The 19276-nt window shown below is 41.8% G+C and overlaps 1 protein-coding gene across 14 annotated transcripts in view; it reads left to right on the forward strand.

Moving 5' to 3' along the window:
- The window catches only part of RBFOX2 (RNA binding fox-1 homolog 2), a 175648-nt gene that overhangs the window by 90256 nt on the left and 66116 nt on the right, over positions 1-19276 (forward strand). For all 14 annotated transcript variants that reach the window (XM_053404793.1, XM_053404792.1, XM_053404786.1 and 11 more), the window contains one exon: positions 16148-16372. In XM_053404793.1, coding sequence (XP_053260768.1) covers positions 16148-16372 — 225 coding nt within the window. The remainder of the gene's footprint in view (positions 1-16147; positions 16373-19276) is intronic.

The raw sequence follows: 19276 nt of genomic DNA on the forward strand, positions 1-19276 counted from the left end.
TTGTCTGAAAAAATTAGGTATGCTTTTGTTATTTAATAGTAAGCAGTGAATCGGAAAGGAATAGCCAGTGATTAAGCTGTGAAATGCCATCCGATATCTGGATATGAATTGTATTTATTTGAACAGACGGCAGAGGATTGCAGTGACTTCAAATGAGAAATTTTCTACTGTACAGGGTTACTTTAAGGTGTCACACATCTTTCCATATGACGATAGTGCCCGGCAAGATCTTTAGAAAGGAATTGGTGATACACATATAATGTATTGTTGAATGAGTAACTTCCAAGTTCATTATCATTCTGGAAGCTGGTTCAGATAAACACTAGAGTGCTTGACATTCATAAGCCAAGTAAAGAAAAATGGGAGTCCTCTGAATTGTGTTATTTATTCTTGCACTAAGGAGAGAGAAAAATGGCATATTAAATAATTTTTTAGATGAGTATGTGACATATTGCACATATGAATAATTGGTTTAAAGGTGTGATCAAATTGCTTCAGTATTTAATTCACCTGTAAGGAGATCTTCACATACACCTAATTTGTTAATTTTTCCAGTTACCTGTCTAGTATGAGATTGTGATTAATTCACCATTGCAATATGTGTCTTTGCAGAAATATATATGCATATATATAAAACCCAGTAAATACTCACTTTTCCTATTCACTGATACTCCGAATTCTGGCTGCTGCATCATATCAGATCTATAGCTTTATCTGACTTCCCAGCTCCTTCAGACATTTTCAGTTCCTGTTCAGCCTTCTCCAGACTTGCCTCCAGCATCCATAGCAACTCCCTTTATCCCTGCCTTGCACAAAGTCTGTTCCTTTCAGTTCCTGTATATTTCCCCAAATAATGTGCTTTGTTCTGAAAGCTTTGGCCACTTGGATCTCCCTCTTGTGCTCCAGTTTTTCATGAACAATCGGTGTGTAGGCTGAGAGAGTAATGCGTCATTGCACACAGAAAAGCCCTCTAAGTAGTAATATCCAGTCACAATGGCATAGGGGCCTCTTCAGATAATATTAGTGAAATGCATGGGACTGCCCTTAAAGATGTCTCTTATGTTTCAGCTGCTGCAGAATGCTGTGCTTTGGAGAAATAATCATTAGCATTGTCACACTGGCTTTTAATTAGCATCCAAGTTCTTCATAGATTGGGACCCATGTACCTGCCTCTTTCAGTAGGAGCCTCCATGATTTCTGTGCTTCTGTTCTGTCTACATTTCTTGATTGAACGAAAATAAAACATTGGCCACAAGGATTAGAGTCTTTGGCTATGAAATGAAGTGCAGTAGAAGGCACTGGGTTGGTTTGGCACTTGTTTTTCTCCCTCTGTGTGTGTAGCTGCTACTGATTTTATATTGTTTTCATTTGTTTTTATATGAACTGTTCTGTGTTGTGAAAGGATGGCACATAAATGTATTAAACAAAGTTTTAAAACCTCCTTGTAATTTTATATTGGAATGGAAAAGGAATGTTTGGATACCAACCCTTCTGTCCCCTCCCATCTCTCCATTGAGGATGGAGGAATGCTGCGTTAACTTAAGGACCTTGTGTTTGTTTGAGTTCAGGGTCTGTCAGTTTATTTGGTGTTTGAGGAAGGAGCGGTAAACTCAAGGCCTGTTCAACATTTCTCCCAATCTCAAATCCAGGGCGCATGAAGTATAATTTGAACTGGAGCCTTTTACTTCTAATCACTTCTATCCATGAGGTCTACAAATACAGAAACACTTACTAGGTTGGGTTTTAGTATGCCTGGAGTACAGTTACTGCTAGGGCTTATAATTCATTTAATTGATCTTGCAGTTTTTAGAAAATGAAAGGAAAATGTGGTGTTTCTCTTATGAGTTTGGAAAAGGACATGCAGAATAACAAATGGACATAACTTTTTCTTCTAGCAACTGACTTCTAATGAATGCTCAGGTAGTCTCATTACCTTTAACCTTGATACTAAAACAGGACATTTTTGCTGGCAGCCCCATGTAGTGTCTAATTCCACCCTCCGTCATAACCATATTAGAGGGTTACTGTGATGCTTAAACACTGATCTGAAAGAATCTGATATACATACATTAAATAAATAAGTTGTCCTCTGCCTCACCGTAGGCAGAAATCTGTTTTTCTAAAATCACCCATTTTGAAGTGAAGGAAACAAAGAGTGCTTCAGTAGCTAACTTGATTTACTAAACTAGATCACTCCCTTGAAATTCTAGAATGAAAGGAGTAGTATGCCAGTGCTATAAAATAAAACCAGTTATGCAAAAGACATAAAGAAAATAGGCTCTTACTAATAGGAAGCATGTAGCATTTTTTTGTCAGAAAGCTTTTCACAAATGTTAACTTGCAGAGCGAGAGAATTACTGTCAGGTGAACAACAAATAACACAGTGTAGGAAGAGAAATTGTTGGGGGTGGTCAACGGACTTGCCTCTGGGTTAAGTGGTTCGTAATCTGGCACAGAAGGCTGCATTCAAGATTTCATATTATTAAAAAATGAACCTAACCTTTGGGGAGGAACCTAGTAGCATAAAGATGATAGAAATTAATATCGTGTGGCTTTAATATATCTATTCTTTTGGATTAAAAAGGTGAATAATTTGGGTGGAGGGGAGTTGCTCTGATGTTTCCATAGAAGTGGCCATGGTAATATAATCAATTGGTGTCTGTTCCACAATATGGTAGGGCTGCGTCTTCCAACTCTTCCTTCAGCGCATTGCTGGCTCTGCTGTTTGGAAGGTAACTGAAGCTGCAACAATCACACACTGTTGGATTTCTCAGGTGCCCAGTGGAGGCTTCAGAAAGGAGGGGGCATTGGACAAGATGCGGTCGTGGCCTTCCAGTATTAGTGTATGCTTTTATCCTAATAGAGTTCTTATTGGGATGGCTGTGTCCTGAAATATTTATTGGCCTGTTTAAATATTAAATGCCATGAAGGCCGTACAGCATGATGGTAATTCTGGTGCCTCAGGAGATAGATGGGTCTGCATGTTGGCCCTTTATTATCACTGGAGGAAACATATTTTGCTACTCTTCTTTCTGTTACCACCCAAGTAGTACCTTAATTCATTTCCTTTCACCCCAAGGCTCAACTTTTCTGTTAAGACCCCCATCTTAGTACATCTGTTGGTTAACAGATAATCTTGTTTCCAAACCTGTATCCTGCGGTTGTGTTGACTCACTAAGCTAGCCTGTGAGCTGTAGCTCTTGCTGTCTTGGCAGCAGTTAGTGGAGTGGCAAGATTCAAGGAGCAAGGTGAAGCATTAACAGTGAAATCTCTTCTAGGATTTCAGACTTTATCATGAAGCTAATTATGCCTTATTTTGTATTTAGTTGGGTCTCTTGGGTTTGGCTAGAGTGCGTAGTGGCATATATCCCAAGCCTTTGCCTGCTATCGCCAAGTTTAAGACCAACTGTGTACAGTGGTACCTTGGTTGTCGAATGGCTTGGCTCCCGAACAAATTGGCCCCCGAATGCCACAAACCCGGAAGTGAGTGTTCCTGTTTGCGAACGTTTTTTGGAAGTCAGACGTCCAACGTGGCTTCCCCAGCTTCTGATTGAGTGTAGAAAGCTTCTGTAGCCAATTGGAAGCCGCACCTTGGTTTTTGAATGGTTCCAGGAGTTGAACAGACTCCCAGAATGGATTAAGTTCAACAACCAAGGTACTACTGTATAGGAATCCCCACTGTGTTCACAGCAGGAAGGGCTTGGGTACAACACTATAAAATCATCGTGGTCAGTAGAGCCTCCCAGAATCAAGCACTGTCATAGTAGACACTCGGAGAAGTAGACTGCAGCTAGATCAGCTGCTGACTAAAGAGATTTATCATAATGTTAAAACAGGATTAGAATGTTCTAATCCCGGTTTAGCCATGAAAACCTACTGGGATGCTGTGACTTATCATGCAGATGGACTAAGAAGTGCATCAGATTGTAAACATAAATTGTTTGAATTTATGGTGGTTTCTAAAGTGAGGGCTGGTGTGTTGAAGAAGCTATCACAGATGGTCTTTTGGATTCAGGAAACAGGAGTGTGTGTCAGTTCAGCTAAGTCTTTTGAGGTTGAGGCTATGCCTAGATTGTGTTCTTGATTGTACAGGATCTTTCACAGTGATGTAGGTTTTGGATGCATCAGCCTCAGTTTCCAGGGTATCTATATTCCAAGGAGTGTGATGCTGTTTATCTGGAAGAAGTCATTTGTATCTTTGCTGCTTTTGAAAAGAGGCTGTTGAGGATAGCTGTGGGGCTTCGTATAGAGGTCGTTCTCAGGCGAAGTTACATTATCATTGCAGCAGAGCTGCAAACTGTGACAGAATTGCCAGATAAGCTCAGTGACCCTTACAAGTAAGCATTAAACCACTTTAAATATGCATCCATGTTGAGAGTTTGTACAAGTTTAACAGAATGAATTGTCACCAATGCAGTTGAACTAAAGTTTTTTCCTTGTGCAGAAACAGGACTGAGGGAAAGGCCTCGATAACTTCTGTTGGGATTATCTTCTCTGGAAGTTTTCAAGGCCTTTCGGCTGCCATTAACTAAGTAGTATAAGTACAGGTCAGTATATTTCCCCCAAATAGACATTTGATGCTGATTTTGTGTTTCTCTGGCAATGTATTTGCAAAACTGTGTAACCTTGAACTAGCCATACTTTTAAGGTGTACAACATCAGAAAACTGAAAGGAAGGTATAGTGTAATAAAAATCCACTAAGTTAATGGGCATGACTTAAGTAGTTGAATACCACCTATACTGTTTTAGAGTAAGCCCACAATTTACGCACATTTAACTTGTGTGCATTCAGCTTTGTATGTGTGGCAAAAGAATAAATAAATAAAAGGGGGAGGGGTTCTGAGGAAAATGACCTTGGTAAACCCACCTGCCATTGAACCCAGTGTGTTTTGGCTATACGTGATTTTGGCTTTTGGCACATTCCCCAGCGCGTAGCCCCACATAAGTTGCAGGCTTACTGTACTCATTCCCTCAAAAGATGAAAAAGAGGGTGTCCAAAAAGCTGCTTTCCCAGCTAGTGGTGGAAGAAATTACAAAGGATATTAAGAAAACAGGTAGAATGTGAGACAGATTTGGAAGCTAAGTTTTGTTTGTTCACTTAAAATAGTTATTAACAACCCTTCATCAGATGATTCTAGGGCGGTGTGTGTGTGTGTGTGTGTGTGTGTGTGTGTGTGTATGTGCTTTTTACATTCTGCCACTTAATTTATTTTGCCCCTTTTGGTTTTTATGGTGTTTGCATTTGTGCTTACATTAAGACTCTTTCTGGTATGTACAGGGATTTTAGTTTAAAAAAATAAAAACAAACAAACAGTTGAATTGTGTGTTTTATTCTAAAAGTAGGTATGTAAACTGCCCAGAGGACTTAGTTTATCAGCAGTATAGAAATCTTACTACTGCAACTGTTCTCATAGCATATGCATACAACAGTATCAAACTCTATAGTAAACAATAAGATAAAAGACTGCTTAAAAGCTTAATACCAGGGAGCAGAGAAGGCAGTTCCAAATAAGGCATCACAAGAATGCCTGGACAAATGGAAATGTCTTATTCCAAAGTCAGGATACTCCCACCAAAAAGGTGCTGACCCTTCTGACCACATAACAGAGCTCCATTAAAGGTGGTGCATAGACAAGGGCATCTCAATATCAGAGCAGGCTGGCATGGGAAGAAGTGTTCCTTTATGTATATGGGTCCCAAGGCTTTTAGGGTTTTAAAGTACAGTAAATTTGTGTTTGGAAGCAAATAGGCACCCAATTTAATTATTTCAAAATACCGTATTTTGCGCCCCATAGGACGCACCTAGTTTTTTGGGGGGGAAATAAAGAAAAAAAAATTATTTTCCCCCCAGGTGCGGGGCTGGAAGAACCAGGTCAGGGAACAGCGGGAAGGCATGCTCCGCCTCCCCGCTGTCCCCCGAGCTTGTGGGGCTGGCAATGGGGAGAAGTGCGCTGAGCCTGGGACTGCAGGCAGCTCTGCGCAGCCATCGGGAGCCGGACGGGACTTCGCGCCCCGCTCCCAATGGCCGCGCAGAGCTGCGCTGAGCCTGGGACTGCAGGCAGCTCTGCGCAGCCATCGCGAGCCGGACGGGACTTCGCGCCCCGCTCCTGACGGCCGCGCAGAGCTGCGCTGAGCCTGGGACTGCAGGCAGCTCTGCGCAGCCACCGGGAGCCGGGCGGGACTTCGCGCCCCGCTCCCGATGGCCGCGCAGAGGTGCGCTGAGCCCGGGACTGCAGGCAGCTCTGCGCAGCCATCGGGAGCCAGGCGGGACTTTGCGCCCCGCTCCCAATGGCCGCGCAGAGCTGCGCTGAGCCTGGGACTGCAGGCAGCTCTGCGCAGCCATCGGGAGCTGGGCGGGACTTTGCGCCCCGCTCCCAATGGCCGCGCAGAGCTGCGCTGAGTCTGGGACTGCAGGCAGCTCTGCGCAGCCATCGCGAGCCGGACGGGACTTCGCGCCCCGCTCCCGATGGCCGCGCAGAGCTGCGCTGAGCCTGGGACTGCAGGCAGCTCTGTGCAACCCTCGGAGCCGGTCTTCATTTTTGGAGGGGGAAAATGTGCATCCTATAGGGCGAAAAATACGGTAGATGTAATATGAACAGCACTCACTGACAAAGTGTTAAAGCTTCTGAGTCATTTCACCATATATAAAGTATGACACTAATCCAGTGTAATCCAGGTGGTAACTAGAGCTTGCTTCACTGTAGCAAGACTGTCCCTGTCCAAGAGTGGGTTGACCAACTAAATCTGGTAAAAGATGCATTGACCTACCAAGGCCACTTGGGCTTCAATTGACAATGCTGGATCAAGAAGTACAGGCAGTGATCATTTTTCATGTGTTTGATTGGCATGTGACCGCAGATGCGCACAGTTTTTGACCCTGGGTGGGCTTATGTGCACTTCACCAATGTGCACAATGAGCTGGAATGCAACCCTTGTGCAAATGAGGAGTTGCCTGTATTTCTGAACTGCATGCCTCTTCCATGGTGTGTGTGTGTATGTGTGTGTGTTTTGTTATTGGAGAGCAGTTACAGTCTCCACCTATCATCCCTTCCATTGCCCCTCTATGACAAAGATATGTGGTATTGTTTCCAGGGAAGGAGAGTGATTGCCTTGGGGTAGTTTAGCTCCTATTATCCCTTCTGCTTTGTGCTGCATTTTTGTTGTGCTGGGACTGATGCATATGCCTCTGCATATGCAGCCTCCAGCAACAGTAACATGGGAATGAAAGCTTTAGAAACGGAAGACTCCAAGAGGAGTGAGGCTTTACATAAAATGTGCTACGTTGCACTTGCATACCTTTCCCCCAGAAGGGAAACCGAGTAATGTCTGTCTGTAGAGCCCAGGCCCACATCTTTTTTTCAAGCTCAGCAGCCCTTTCCAAGACATCCAACACTCACCAATTAATTCCATATGCTTATCTTCCCCCCTCTTTCCCACTCCTTCCTTTCCCCACCTCCTGTTTTAACTGGCTGCTGATTCTTAAGGTTTCTGCCCAATCCTTGATTTTCACTTGGAGTTGCTCTCTATAAAAGTAGGAAGGACAGGAGGACAGTCCATGCTGGTTCTAGAAACATGAAGAGATATAAATGATTATTTGATATATATGAAATTTAACAGATGCAGTGAGTACTAAGGGGCTCTTTGTTCCTCACACCAAAAGATAACACAGAGCCTAGGTTAAAAGAATCATATGAGACTTCCAGAGTTCTAAATAATCTATTGATCCTCTATCAGGAATTATCTTTCCCATTAATTATTTTAAATCTGTCATAGCATTTGTATATCTAATCATGTTTTGGAGATGCTGGTCCATACCAGATGTTGACCAAGAAGCTCTGTGATCATTGATTGATTTTTGGATTCATTAATTGATTGATTATTGCATTTATTCCCTATGTTTCCTTCAAGGAGCTCAAGGTGCTCAAGGTTCATCCCCTCACCATTTTATCTTCACAACAACCCTGTAAGAAAGTTTAGGCTGAGAGATGATGACTGGCCCAAGGACAGCCAACGCACACCATGGCAGAGTGAGGATTTGAATCCTGGTTTCAACACACTAGTCCAACACACTAACCCTACACCACCCAGGCTCTTTTTGTAAAGAACCACAACTTGCCTATTTCTGTACACAATTCCTCATGTTATCATCTTTTGTTTTCCCAGTCTTGCTTTGTGGCTATGATTTCTGTTGGGACTTTGTTTTTTGTCCAGTGCTTGAAGATTAGTAATACACAAGAACTATGGAAATGCCAGATTCCTAAAAGTAATTTGTATGAAGTAAGGGTTTGTCCAGTTAAGTTGTGGAATCGAGTTGTGGTTGACCCTGACCTATTACCTGGATAGGTTATAACCCCCTAGAACAGGCTGTAGTACTGACACACATTCATCCTGGAACAAACTCTTCCTTCTCCTCTGTTTAATTAAAACTGTAAACATTTGGGGACAGGGACCCTGCTGCTTCTGTGTTCAGTACAGTTTATTGCACACTGTTGAAACTAAATGAGTAATAGTGACTTCAACCAAGCGGTAGATGTTTTGCATTGGCAAATACCAGAAAAACTTTTCAAGGTTTGGTCGTGGTTCCAAGGAGCCCCATTGTATGGAGAGTCAGTGTACTTCAAGAAGTACATAAGTTCATGGAATCTTTCTGTATAAATGTTGAGGATAATGGCAAAAGATTCCTCTTTGTTCTTACTGTATCTGGTTAGTATTATTGCTGGATCACAGTGAAGAGTGCTTCCAGCTACCTATTATTTGAAGTGATTAGTAGTGCTTTGGTGACAGGCATGTAGACATGTTAGCATGCCAGATGTGTGAAAGTTGTACATTAAGTGCCACCCTGGGCTCCTTTGGGAGGAAGGGCAGGCTATAAATTTAATAAGTAAAGTGCCTCAATCTCCATACTTGTTACTGCTAGTTCTGCCAGGATCAGTATGAAGGTGGTTGGCGGGCAAAAAACAGCCATGACACAGAACAAAAAATGATAGTTACAAACTTCCATGACAACAGGTACCTCTTTTGTGCTGAGAAGCTTCATTGAGGAAAACTGCGTTTCACCCCACAAAACAAATTTTCTCTTGAATTTTACCCGTATGTTTAGATTTTTAATTCCCTAGAGGTTTTCTAGCAAAATGAACAGAAACAAATATACAACAGTTGGTTGTGCTTCATGTGAAGATTATGAGTTGGTAGACAAACCTTGTGTACGATGCAGGTAGGGGAAAACTGAGCGCGCTGGAAACAGAAGGTTGGTTCAGAGAGATGGCATCCATCAAGGGCAGGGCAGCTTCTCAAGCCATTCCAAAACTAGCTCATGTACCTTAGATGCTGAAGACACTTCCATATTTATAGACCAGTGGGTTAGTATCTGGAACCATTCAAGACTTCAAAATGCCTGGGGCCCAATGTTGTTTAGGTAGAAGGCCTGTATGGGGACTGAATAGTTAATAGGTTGGGGCTCTTTTGAGGGAGGGAGTTTGTTTCAAACCCACAGCTTTATTTATTTGTATTTGCTCTGATTTGCCTTCTATTCCAATGACTGTTGGCGAATTACAGCAACTGCAGAGCAGCACAACTTCCCCCCCTAAAAACATAGCACTTTCCATACATTTTAAAGCAAGACTCATTTTTAAAGTATGACTCATGGCCAGTGAATTAGTTTAAAGGAGCTACCTTTAAGCATACGTGAGCGCTGGAGATACTGATGAGAAGAGAAGGTTATTGAATTGCCATTTTCCATCCTGCCATGTGAAAGGTGGTGATAAGACTTTATATGTGCAGTAACTGAATGCTAGAGCCTCGTGGCCATTGAATTAGGTCATGCATTTCTTGAGGTGGGACAGAGTTGATTGCAACTTTTGTTTGTCAGGCGACAGATTGAACACAAAATTCCAATCAGAAAAACAGAACAAACTGCAACATTATCAACTGTGCACAGAGCAAATAAGAGTACATTTCTGCATTTCCCCCACATTTATTCCTTTTAAGAGATGTTGATTTTGTGATCACCAAATTTGATTTCTGAGCAGAAACCTGATGCAAACCTGTATATTTATGTGTCGCTAGTATTTCAAGGGGTAGGGGCAACCTGGTGTAGCTGAAGCAGAGATGACTCGGATGCATTTATTTGGACAGCTTCTCCTTCTTTCCAGTCTGTACTTCTGATACTATAACTGCAGTATTTCAAATATTCATAGATACCTTCACTTACAGTTCTGTTAACTAAGAAGTCAAAGATATGGGAAGAATAAAACTGATTGGATTAAACATTGACTTGAGTGATGCCCAACTGCAAAGATTCCACTTACATCATTATAGGCAGCATCAAAACTTTGTGAAGACTTGCACTGTTGCTTTATTGTTAGTTTACTACTGGAATTATACTGCAAAGTGCTTCTACCATGGTTTGAGGGGTTCAGGATTTTCCTTTAAAGACAAAATCCTAGTATATATGGCACATGGTTCCGCCCCCCTCCCACTTGAGAAGATTGGATAAAACAAGGCAAAATAAAAATGCTAATTCAAATGATGGAAAGTATCTAACCATTTTAGTAATAGTTCTGCTTTAGTAGCACAGCAGTTAGCCAGCACTTTGCTGATGTGTAGGCAGAATGAAGACAAGTCAAACAAGATTGTCCATAGTAGAGAGAAGTTGTTGGAAAAGGATAGTACGAACTGAAGAACTGAAAGAGAGAAATAGCCCATCTTAAGAATGCATCCTAACTTTCCATGTGCACATCTGTCTTACCTAGTATTCGCTAGTGAAATGTCCTTCTCTGCAAAAGAATAAAAACATAGCACCACCACTGTTGTTGCACCTCTTCTTAACAACGTCATGTTACATTTTGTGCATTAACTTCGACTATAGCTGCAAACCTTGATTTGTTCGGAGTGAGGTCCCCCATACATTCTCAGTGCTTCTTTGGTGTAGGAAAAAAAATCAGGTTTTTAGCAGAAATTGGCTGTAGAAAGAAATACTGTGTAAGAAAGAAATAGAGTGTAAGGGCTTGTCCAGACTTGTGCTTGTTCTACTGCTTTCCTCTGGGAAAATCTGATATTTACCACTGAATTGGAGCAAACATCAATCTGGTTTTCTGGGACTGACGTTTGTTCCAGTTCAGTGCTAAAGAGCAGGTTTTCCTGGGGAAAGTGGTGGGGAAAATGGAAAATTTTAGGCATCACTAAAACTGCTTGGTCCCGTACTTTCTAGGCACAGGACAACTGGAAGTGTAGATGAGACCTAAGTGTAGTTGCAGACTGGTTAGAACAATCAATAAATAAACTATTTTCCTTTACATTTTTTACTTAGAGTAAGATCACATTAATAGAATAATAATTTTATTATTTATACCCCTCCCATCTGGCTGGGTTTCCCCAGCCACTCTGGACGGCTCTCAACAGAGGACTAAAAGCAGAATAAAACTTCGAACATTAAACAATTCCCTAAACAGGGCTGCCTTCAGGTGTCTTCTAAAATTCAGATAGTTGTTTGTTTCCTTGGCATCTGATGGGAGGGTGCCACTACCAAGAAGGCCCTTTGCATGGTTCCCTATAACCTCACTTCTCGCAGTGAGGGAACCACCAGAAGGCCCTCGGAGCTGGAGCTCAGTGTCTGGGCTGAACGATGGGGGTGGAAACGCTCCTTCAGGTATATTGAGCTGAGGACATTTAGGGCTTTAAAGGTCAACACCAACACTTTGAATTGTGCTCAGAAACGTACTGGGAGCCAATGTAGGTCAGGTTTTCCCTCATAATTTTAAGCAAGGTGAAAGTGCTATGGAATGTATACTCAGTTGAAAATTGAAAGGGTTTTTTTGTTCCTTATTTTATTACTTTGAATGGAATATTGAGAGCACCATTACACTGTATGTATGCATTTGATGTGTGAGAGAAAGTATATAAATCTAATCGATCCACCAGCTATGTCTCAACATTTAGTTATTAGTTTTTTAGTTCAAATTGTAGAACAGTTGTGAGAAACCTGTGCCTCCCACTTCAGATATTGCTAGACATCATTTCCCATCATTCCTAACCATTGACCATGCTGGCTGAGGCTGGTGGGAGTGGCAGTTCAGCATCAGCTAGAGGACCACAGGTTTCCCACTCCTGCAGTGTGAACAAAAGGAAGTTGGGGGAGGGAAACCTGTTTCATATATAAGCTAGAAGATACCACTGAGACTGGCAGCTGGAAAACAATTATATTGGTGGCTTAGAAATGCAGAAACAGCACTTTACGTGAAGGTAGAAAACATGGTGTTTTTGTCCTGTAGGGATTCAGTAAATAAAACTGGTCGTCATTGTGTAGGCTATCTGTATGCCTTCTGTGCGCTGCTATCATTGAATGCCCTTCTCCTTCTCCCTGCTACAGGCATGCATGATCACATGACTCCCAGGGGACACTGGCCAGATATGCTCGTGTCAGAACAAATTTGGAATTCAGCCAGTATCGGAATGACCTGGCGTTAGCTAGATGTATTCTGAATTTAACATAGTTTCATTTTGCCTAAAATGAGAGTTGCAGGCAATTTGATAATGCACAGAGAACGTTTCCTTAGTTCGTTTCAAGCCCTCTCCTGCTTCTGCATGTGTTCTTCTGCAAGACTATTTTGTACAGTGGTTCCCTTTGGAGAAAACCAACAGTGATCCTCTGTGCTATGCTAAAGCACAATCTCCCTGTCTCTGGGTTATGTTTCTCAGTGTTGCAACAAGCTGCGCTGCTTCAGATCTGTGAGTAGGCATATCATTTGCATCTACACTGAGGATGCTTTATCCAGCCTGCTGTATTTTTCATAGTAGGTGTACGGATATGTATTTTGTAATATATGAAGGGCATTGCAGGTATGCAGTGAAGGAACAGATAGGTCAGTTTCCTCGTCTCTTTTTCCTGCAAAATAGAAAACATTCTTGTTGTCTTTCATATGGTACAAACTACATGTTTGTTTTCCAACCCTGAATTTGATCTTTTTGTTGGGGAAAAGTAACTTATAAAGCAGTTCTGCAAATACAGTACAACCTAATCTCTCTAGGTTGCCAGAGGGAAGAACGTTAAAAATACTGTAGTTAAGCAGAGTGCAGTATAACTAAGGGCGATGTGTGTTCCGGGGAGGGGGTGGGGATCTTATGATGCAGCCTTTTTGGGATGGTTCCCCCTGGACTCCTTGTTTCTGGAAAACTAGCATGTCAATTAGAATAGCTCCAGCCCCCCCTTTTCCTTTTATTGTGGAGAACTATTCAGACTGAAAGTCCTTTGCCATGTTGCTTGGTGACACAGTTCCAGAAGGGCTATACCATATGATGATAATTTAAAAAATCATCATCATATGGTATGCCACCAATCAGATGGGCAGCATATATAAACACACACACACACATACACACACACACATATATTATACTGTTGTTATTATTATATAGAATTGTATAGTTGGCCATCTAGTCCAACCCTGCAATGTAGGAATCACAGCTAAAGAATCCATGACAAATCAGCAAACTACCGTATATCCTATTCTTCGTTGGTTTCAGCCAATTTTACCAGCATGGGAGTCAACATGTTTGCTTGTATCTTTCATGTGTGGCATTTTCTATGGTCCTCTCCGGCCGGGGAGGGTGTGGTACAAATAAATTATTATTATTATTATTATTATTATTATTATTATTATTATTATTATTATATTGGACAGTGGTCTGGCTCCTAAGTAAGTGGGTACAGGACTGCAGTTGGAGGCTTTTCTATTTCCTGACCATTATGTAGCTATCAGGGCCAGTGGATTTTTGCTGTGGTCCATGAATTGGAGAGATGAGGCCTACCTCTGATGTGGGCAAAGGCAAGATATGTCCTTGATTTGCTGCAAGGAGTTTTGTTCTCCTTTGGCAAATGTTGACCCCAGTCTTATTTTTGGGTAAACTGATCCAATTTAAAAGTCTCTGTTCAAGAGATCTTTTGCCTTTCTATGTGGTTCAGATCTAAGGCAGAAGGATTTTAACTAACTGTCTAATCTGAATTTAAACCTTAACATCCTTTTTATGTTCTCTGTGCAGCAGAGTCATTGTAAATGACTTGTGCTAGGGCGGGAGCCTTTTAGCGTTGTCTCCTCACAACTTAGCATTAAATTCTGAAGAATACCTTGTGCATTCTCCTGATTTCAGTATGCGGACTCTAAGAAAACCTCTTTTTGTTCAAGAGTGCATGTTGGGTGATGGAAATCATGTGCTTGAGAAAGCTTCATCATCATTCTAAAGTGCTAGAACTCGGCTGATGTTCTCTGGGTGGCTTTTAGCGTATCTGTTTAATAGCTGTCAAACATCTAATACATCTGAAGCAGCATTTGTGGGAAAGTGCTACTAGAAGCCCAGTGCACTGGCATGGCAATCTCTGTGGGTTACCACAAATTGGGATGAATATAATTAATGCATTGTTTGAAAGTAGTGATGCTTATGATTAGGGGAGAGAAAGTGCAGTGTTCTCAACGCTGCTGTTCATACCTTCCTCTCTTGGAAAAGCAGGCAAGGAGTGCCATTACAGTAAACTGGCACTGTGATTATGTGTTTGATTTCCGTTTGGCATCTTCAAAGCATTTATTTCTAAAATGTGTTCTGCTGTCTAGTCCAAAGGTTATATAGCTTGACAATAAAGCACAATTGATCCATGGAAAAGGTTCAGTAGCAGTTATGTATCTCCAAGGAGGAGGGGAAAACTCCTGTTTTGACCTGCAATCGCTCTCCCAGGTGTGAGGTGTGGGCTACCCATGACCCTCTAGGTGTTTCTGGACTTCAGCTTCCATCATTCCTGACCACTAGCCATACTGGGTGGGATTGATGGGACTTGGAGCCCAAGAACTTCTCTACCCAAAGGCCACAGGTCACCTCCCCTGCTGTAAACAGCACTGAGTTAGATGGGCCCAAAGTCTCAATTCAAGGCAGCTTCTTATTTCCTAAAGTGTTTCTGAAGAACCCCAGAATTTTTAAAAAAGATAAAATATGCCAAAACGCAAAACGTAAAAAGGTAAAAATTAAACATGAGGTGCACAGAACCATTACAGTTAAGCAGTAATCTAGTAAGACCAGTACACTTTATAAAAACATGTAAAAATCTGCTAAAACCAACCACTACCACATCAGTTCAAATACCTACCTAACCTGAGGATTTTAAAAATGCTTTCTAAAGGTCAAGAGGGGTTCAGCCTTATGAGGCTCGACAGAGGGAAGGTTCTACTGAGGCTCAGGCAGTTTTAAAAGGTTCGGTCAAATGTTAAGGTTTTGATTTGTTAGAACAGCAAAAACACTTCAATCATAAAAACAAAATGTTTTTGTTTTGTTTGCTTGTTTCATTTTGACTGCTGCTATGAAGATTTTTGTTGTGAAATAATGAAGTCAACTTAACTAATATTATTTTTTAAAAAAAGTTTTTATCTTTGGGTGTCATTCTGAAACTCCATTGTCATCTTACAGTTGCAAAACTAAAACTAATTATTTTAAACAAATTAATATAGATGGTGAAATTTTGTTTTATTTCTACTAAACTGTTGCAGGGTAAGGGGTAAGCAGTCATTACAACCGCCCTTGATGACAAGGACGCCTTAATGCGTGGTAGTGAGTTGACTCAGATGGCAGGGCACTTTATTCATCAAATAGGTGGAGGTGCTCCTTAAGTAACCTTGAAACAATCTACCTTGAGCTACAGTGAAGGAGGGATGGTCTGCACTAGTAAACAAAGAATGTATCAACTGATACCCATTCTAAAGTTTAATGAGATGTCAGGGTACAAATCTGCTCTAATATTCTGCAGTTTTATTTTCCTCTTTTTAAAAAAACAAAAACAAAACTGCAACAAAAACACGCTTTGTTCTGGTGCCATGAGTAAGAACCCAGTACTTCAGTTTGATAGAATGCTTCTCTGCAGTTAATAGGATTGTGGGGGGTCTCTTGAGCTTGAAAACTTGATCTTATCACTTATTGTTACACATTAAATATGCTAAAGAAAATGCGTGCAGATGGTTTCCAGGAGACAAGATTGCTTGCTTCTTCAGGGAGTATGTGTTCTTGTTGAGGAATGAAAGAGAACTTATCTGGACCCTTGAAAGACTGTTTGTTGAAAGAGCTCTTTTTGGGGATGGCATTATTAAATGCTGTTTTCTTTTTCACTTGCAGGGTAACCAGGAGCCGACAGCCACTCCTGACACGATGGTCCAGCCATTCACAACAATCCCATTCCCACCTCCCCCACAGAATGGGATTCCCACAGAGTATGGCGTACCCCACACTCAGGACTATGCAGGCCAGACCAGCGAGCACAATCTGACAATCTACGGGAGTACACAGGCGCACGGAGAACAGAACACGAACACAGCCACCACACAGAATGGATCTCTTACGGTATGCGTAGCAAGGCTGAGCAGTGCAGTGTTACTTATTTCAGATGTGAATGCCTAATCTCTCGCATTTGTATTTTTCCCAAACTGCATAGATAGGACTCTTGTGGCAAAAACTAGACATTCAGTCTGGCCGGTGGGGTGGGGAGTACCTTTGCATTCCAAGCTTTATTTTTAATTTCTCCCCATTTCCCTGACAAAAGCTGTGATGACCAAAGGAGAGCATTGGAAAGAGAACTGAGAAGGGCAGGTGTTTGTTATTCATCTGAAATCAATCAATCAATCCAGGCTGAATGAATTAAGAGGGTGACAGAAAAATCAAGCCAGCTTGTTTTATTCTTAACTAGTTGACATGCCCTCCAGTCCACTTTCATGTGGCTGATGGGCCCTCATATAGGGGCCTTTTCACACCCTGTGCCCCCTTTCGGAGACAGGAGTGAATGCAGATGGGTCTGGTTGGCACCAGTGTGAAAGGTGCCTGTATAACCAGTGTGGCTTGGACATGATGGAATCACGATACCCAAGGTTAACTTACCTGCAAATGTGGGTGTCCAAACCCTTATTGCCCCTAATCTGATGCAGCTCAGTTCCTCTCTGCCAGAACTGCTTGTTTCTATTAAGTAGGATAAAGGGACAGAGGAGGTGAGGAAGATCCAATCTTCACTCAAAGGGACACAAGGAGACCTGTAAGCTCCTCTGTGTTTTGTTCAAACTTTAAATGGATCTTTTAAAAGAATGGACTGCTGGATTTGGTGAGCAGACCTGCCAATTGTGGCTGCCTTTGGTTGTTAAGAATAGGACCATTTTAGGGGGGAATTTCTAGATTGGGGTGGTGGAAATGAATCGGTAGAGTTTGTTCCTCAGAATGACATAATGTGGTGAAGATTTGAGGGCAGCACCATGATGGAATTGAGAAATGATGTTGTAGACAAGACTCTTGGACTGCCACAAAGCCATTTACTTTTTTCCCTTTTTGACATAATTCTGTAGTCTCGAACTGGGCAATATGCCTGCGGATTATCTAAACGAAAAGCTTTATCCATCTGTTAAGCCACTTGTTAAGTCTTAACTTCCTAATAAAGAGCATTATGGTGGGAATCTTGGGTGCAAAGGATGGATTTAATCTTTTAATGCTTTCAGTTTTCTTGTAACGTAGCTGGCTAATAGCACACACACACAGCTCCCAAGTAAGTCCTACATGAGTGCAGTGGCCTTGAATGGAAGGATATGATTGAAAATACCAGTTTGAGGTGTATAGAGATGCTTAGCATTAGGTAGCATTTTGTCTTTGGTGAGCAGGTGGCATCATGGATCAATACCTTAAAACATTGCTTAAAATAAAATTGCTTAAAATAAACAGTTGACTTGAAAAAGAAGGCGTTTTGGCTCATAAGGTACTAAACTAACTCATTTAAACCTAATGCTCTCGTTGGAAGCCAAATCCAGATGCACTTAAAGTAGGGCAAAGCATTATTGGTAGCTATAACAAGTCCTGCCTAATGGTGTAGAGTCATACTATCTGCTCCCGAGCTTGAAAGTACAACACAGTCTTAGATCTTTTGCATGAAAATGCTTGATGTCTGCAGTGTGACAATGGAAGATATGAATCCTGCAAATGAAATGGGATCTCCTGTATGCCGGTTCTGAGCTGCCTCTATGCGTTTATGTTGATTTCATCTTTGTCCAGACGTTTATTTAATTTAATACAATGAAGCAGGGAATGAATAATGGGAGCGTTGACCTTAGTCACCAGCTGCTGCCAAGCCTCCTGTTCCTCTTCCATATTAGGAGGCAATCTCAGTGTACTGCATGAAAGAGCACTGTGTCTCATCAGCTAATTCAACTGCTTAGAGAACTGGTGAGAGTGAGGATAGGAGCCTGCACATGTCAAGTGGTGAGCTGAGGTGATCAGAATGACAGCCTTTAAAAAAGATGACAGTTGTATTTTGGTGAAGTAGTGAGAGTCAAGCTTGTTGGGAGTCCACAAAGACAAGAAAAATGCTTGTTGGAGCCATCACTGAGCAGGGTAAAATATTCCTCCACAATGGAACAAGCATCCCCAAGGAGGTGTAGAATCTCACCCCCCTACAGCATTGATAGTGCTGCTGTTTACAGCTTGTTTTGCCATTCTTTTGACCTATAAACCTTAAACGGTTCAGGACTGCAATCATTAAAGGACTGCCACTCTCTATATGAACCTACCTGGACCCTGTTACCATCATCTGAGGCCTTTCTTAATGGACATCCTACATGGGAACGGGGCTTTTCTGTGGTGGTTCCCTGTTTGTGGAATGCTCTCCCCAGGGAGACTCACCTAGTGCCTTCAGCCTGATGAGATTTCACCTACAAATTTTGCTGTAGGGGAGGGAGAACTCACAGAACTTGAAGGCTCTGAAGGAGACTTGTCTGAAATATCTCCATAAATTGTTAGGCTTTATTGTTTTGGCTCTTACATCTCATGGTTGTAATCAGTGCAATCTAGTGTGTGTAAACTGCACACGTGCAGGAAAGCTATTCGGGGGTGGGGTATAGGTTTCCAGTTTTACCCTTTGGGATGATGGCATTGTTTCCTACCCTTTAGCCTAAGGCCTTGTCATGCTGACTGTTTTCCCTATGGCTGTTTTACGCCAACCCCAAATAGAGAAAGAGTATCACAAGAAAACTACACATTAGGAAAACAGAATTTGCGCATCTCATTAATTCAGCCTGACATTCGTGTTGGTCTCTCTAGTAATGTTTGGACCCTTGGAATGGAAATTGGCATAGTCCCTGTATATCCTGTGACTGCTATACCTGGCACTGGGGGAAATCCTTCTTCTGGAAACACCATAACTGTTCCTTAGCTGCCTGCCAAATCATATTTATCGGAAAAACAATGGAGTAGGTGAGATATATGATGGATCGCCAA

Source organism: Podarcis raffonei, chromosome 10 (assembly GCF_027172205.1).
Source record: "Podarcis raffonei isolate rPodRaf1 chromosome 10, rPodRaf1.pri, whole genome shotgun sequence".
Classification (NCBI taxonomy): domain Eukaryota; kingdom Metazoa; phylum Chordata; class Lepidosauria; order Squamata; family Lacertidae; genus Podarcis; species Podarcis raffonei.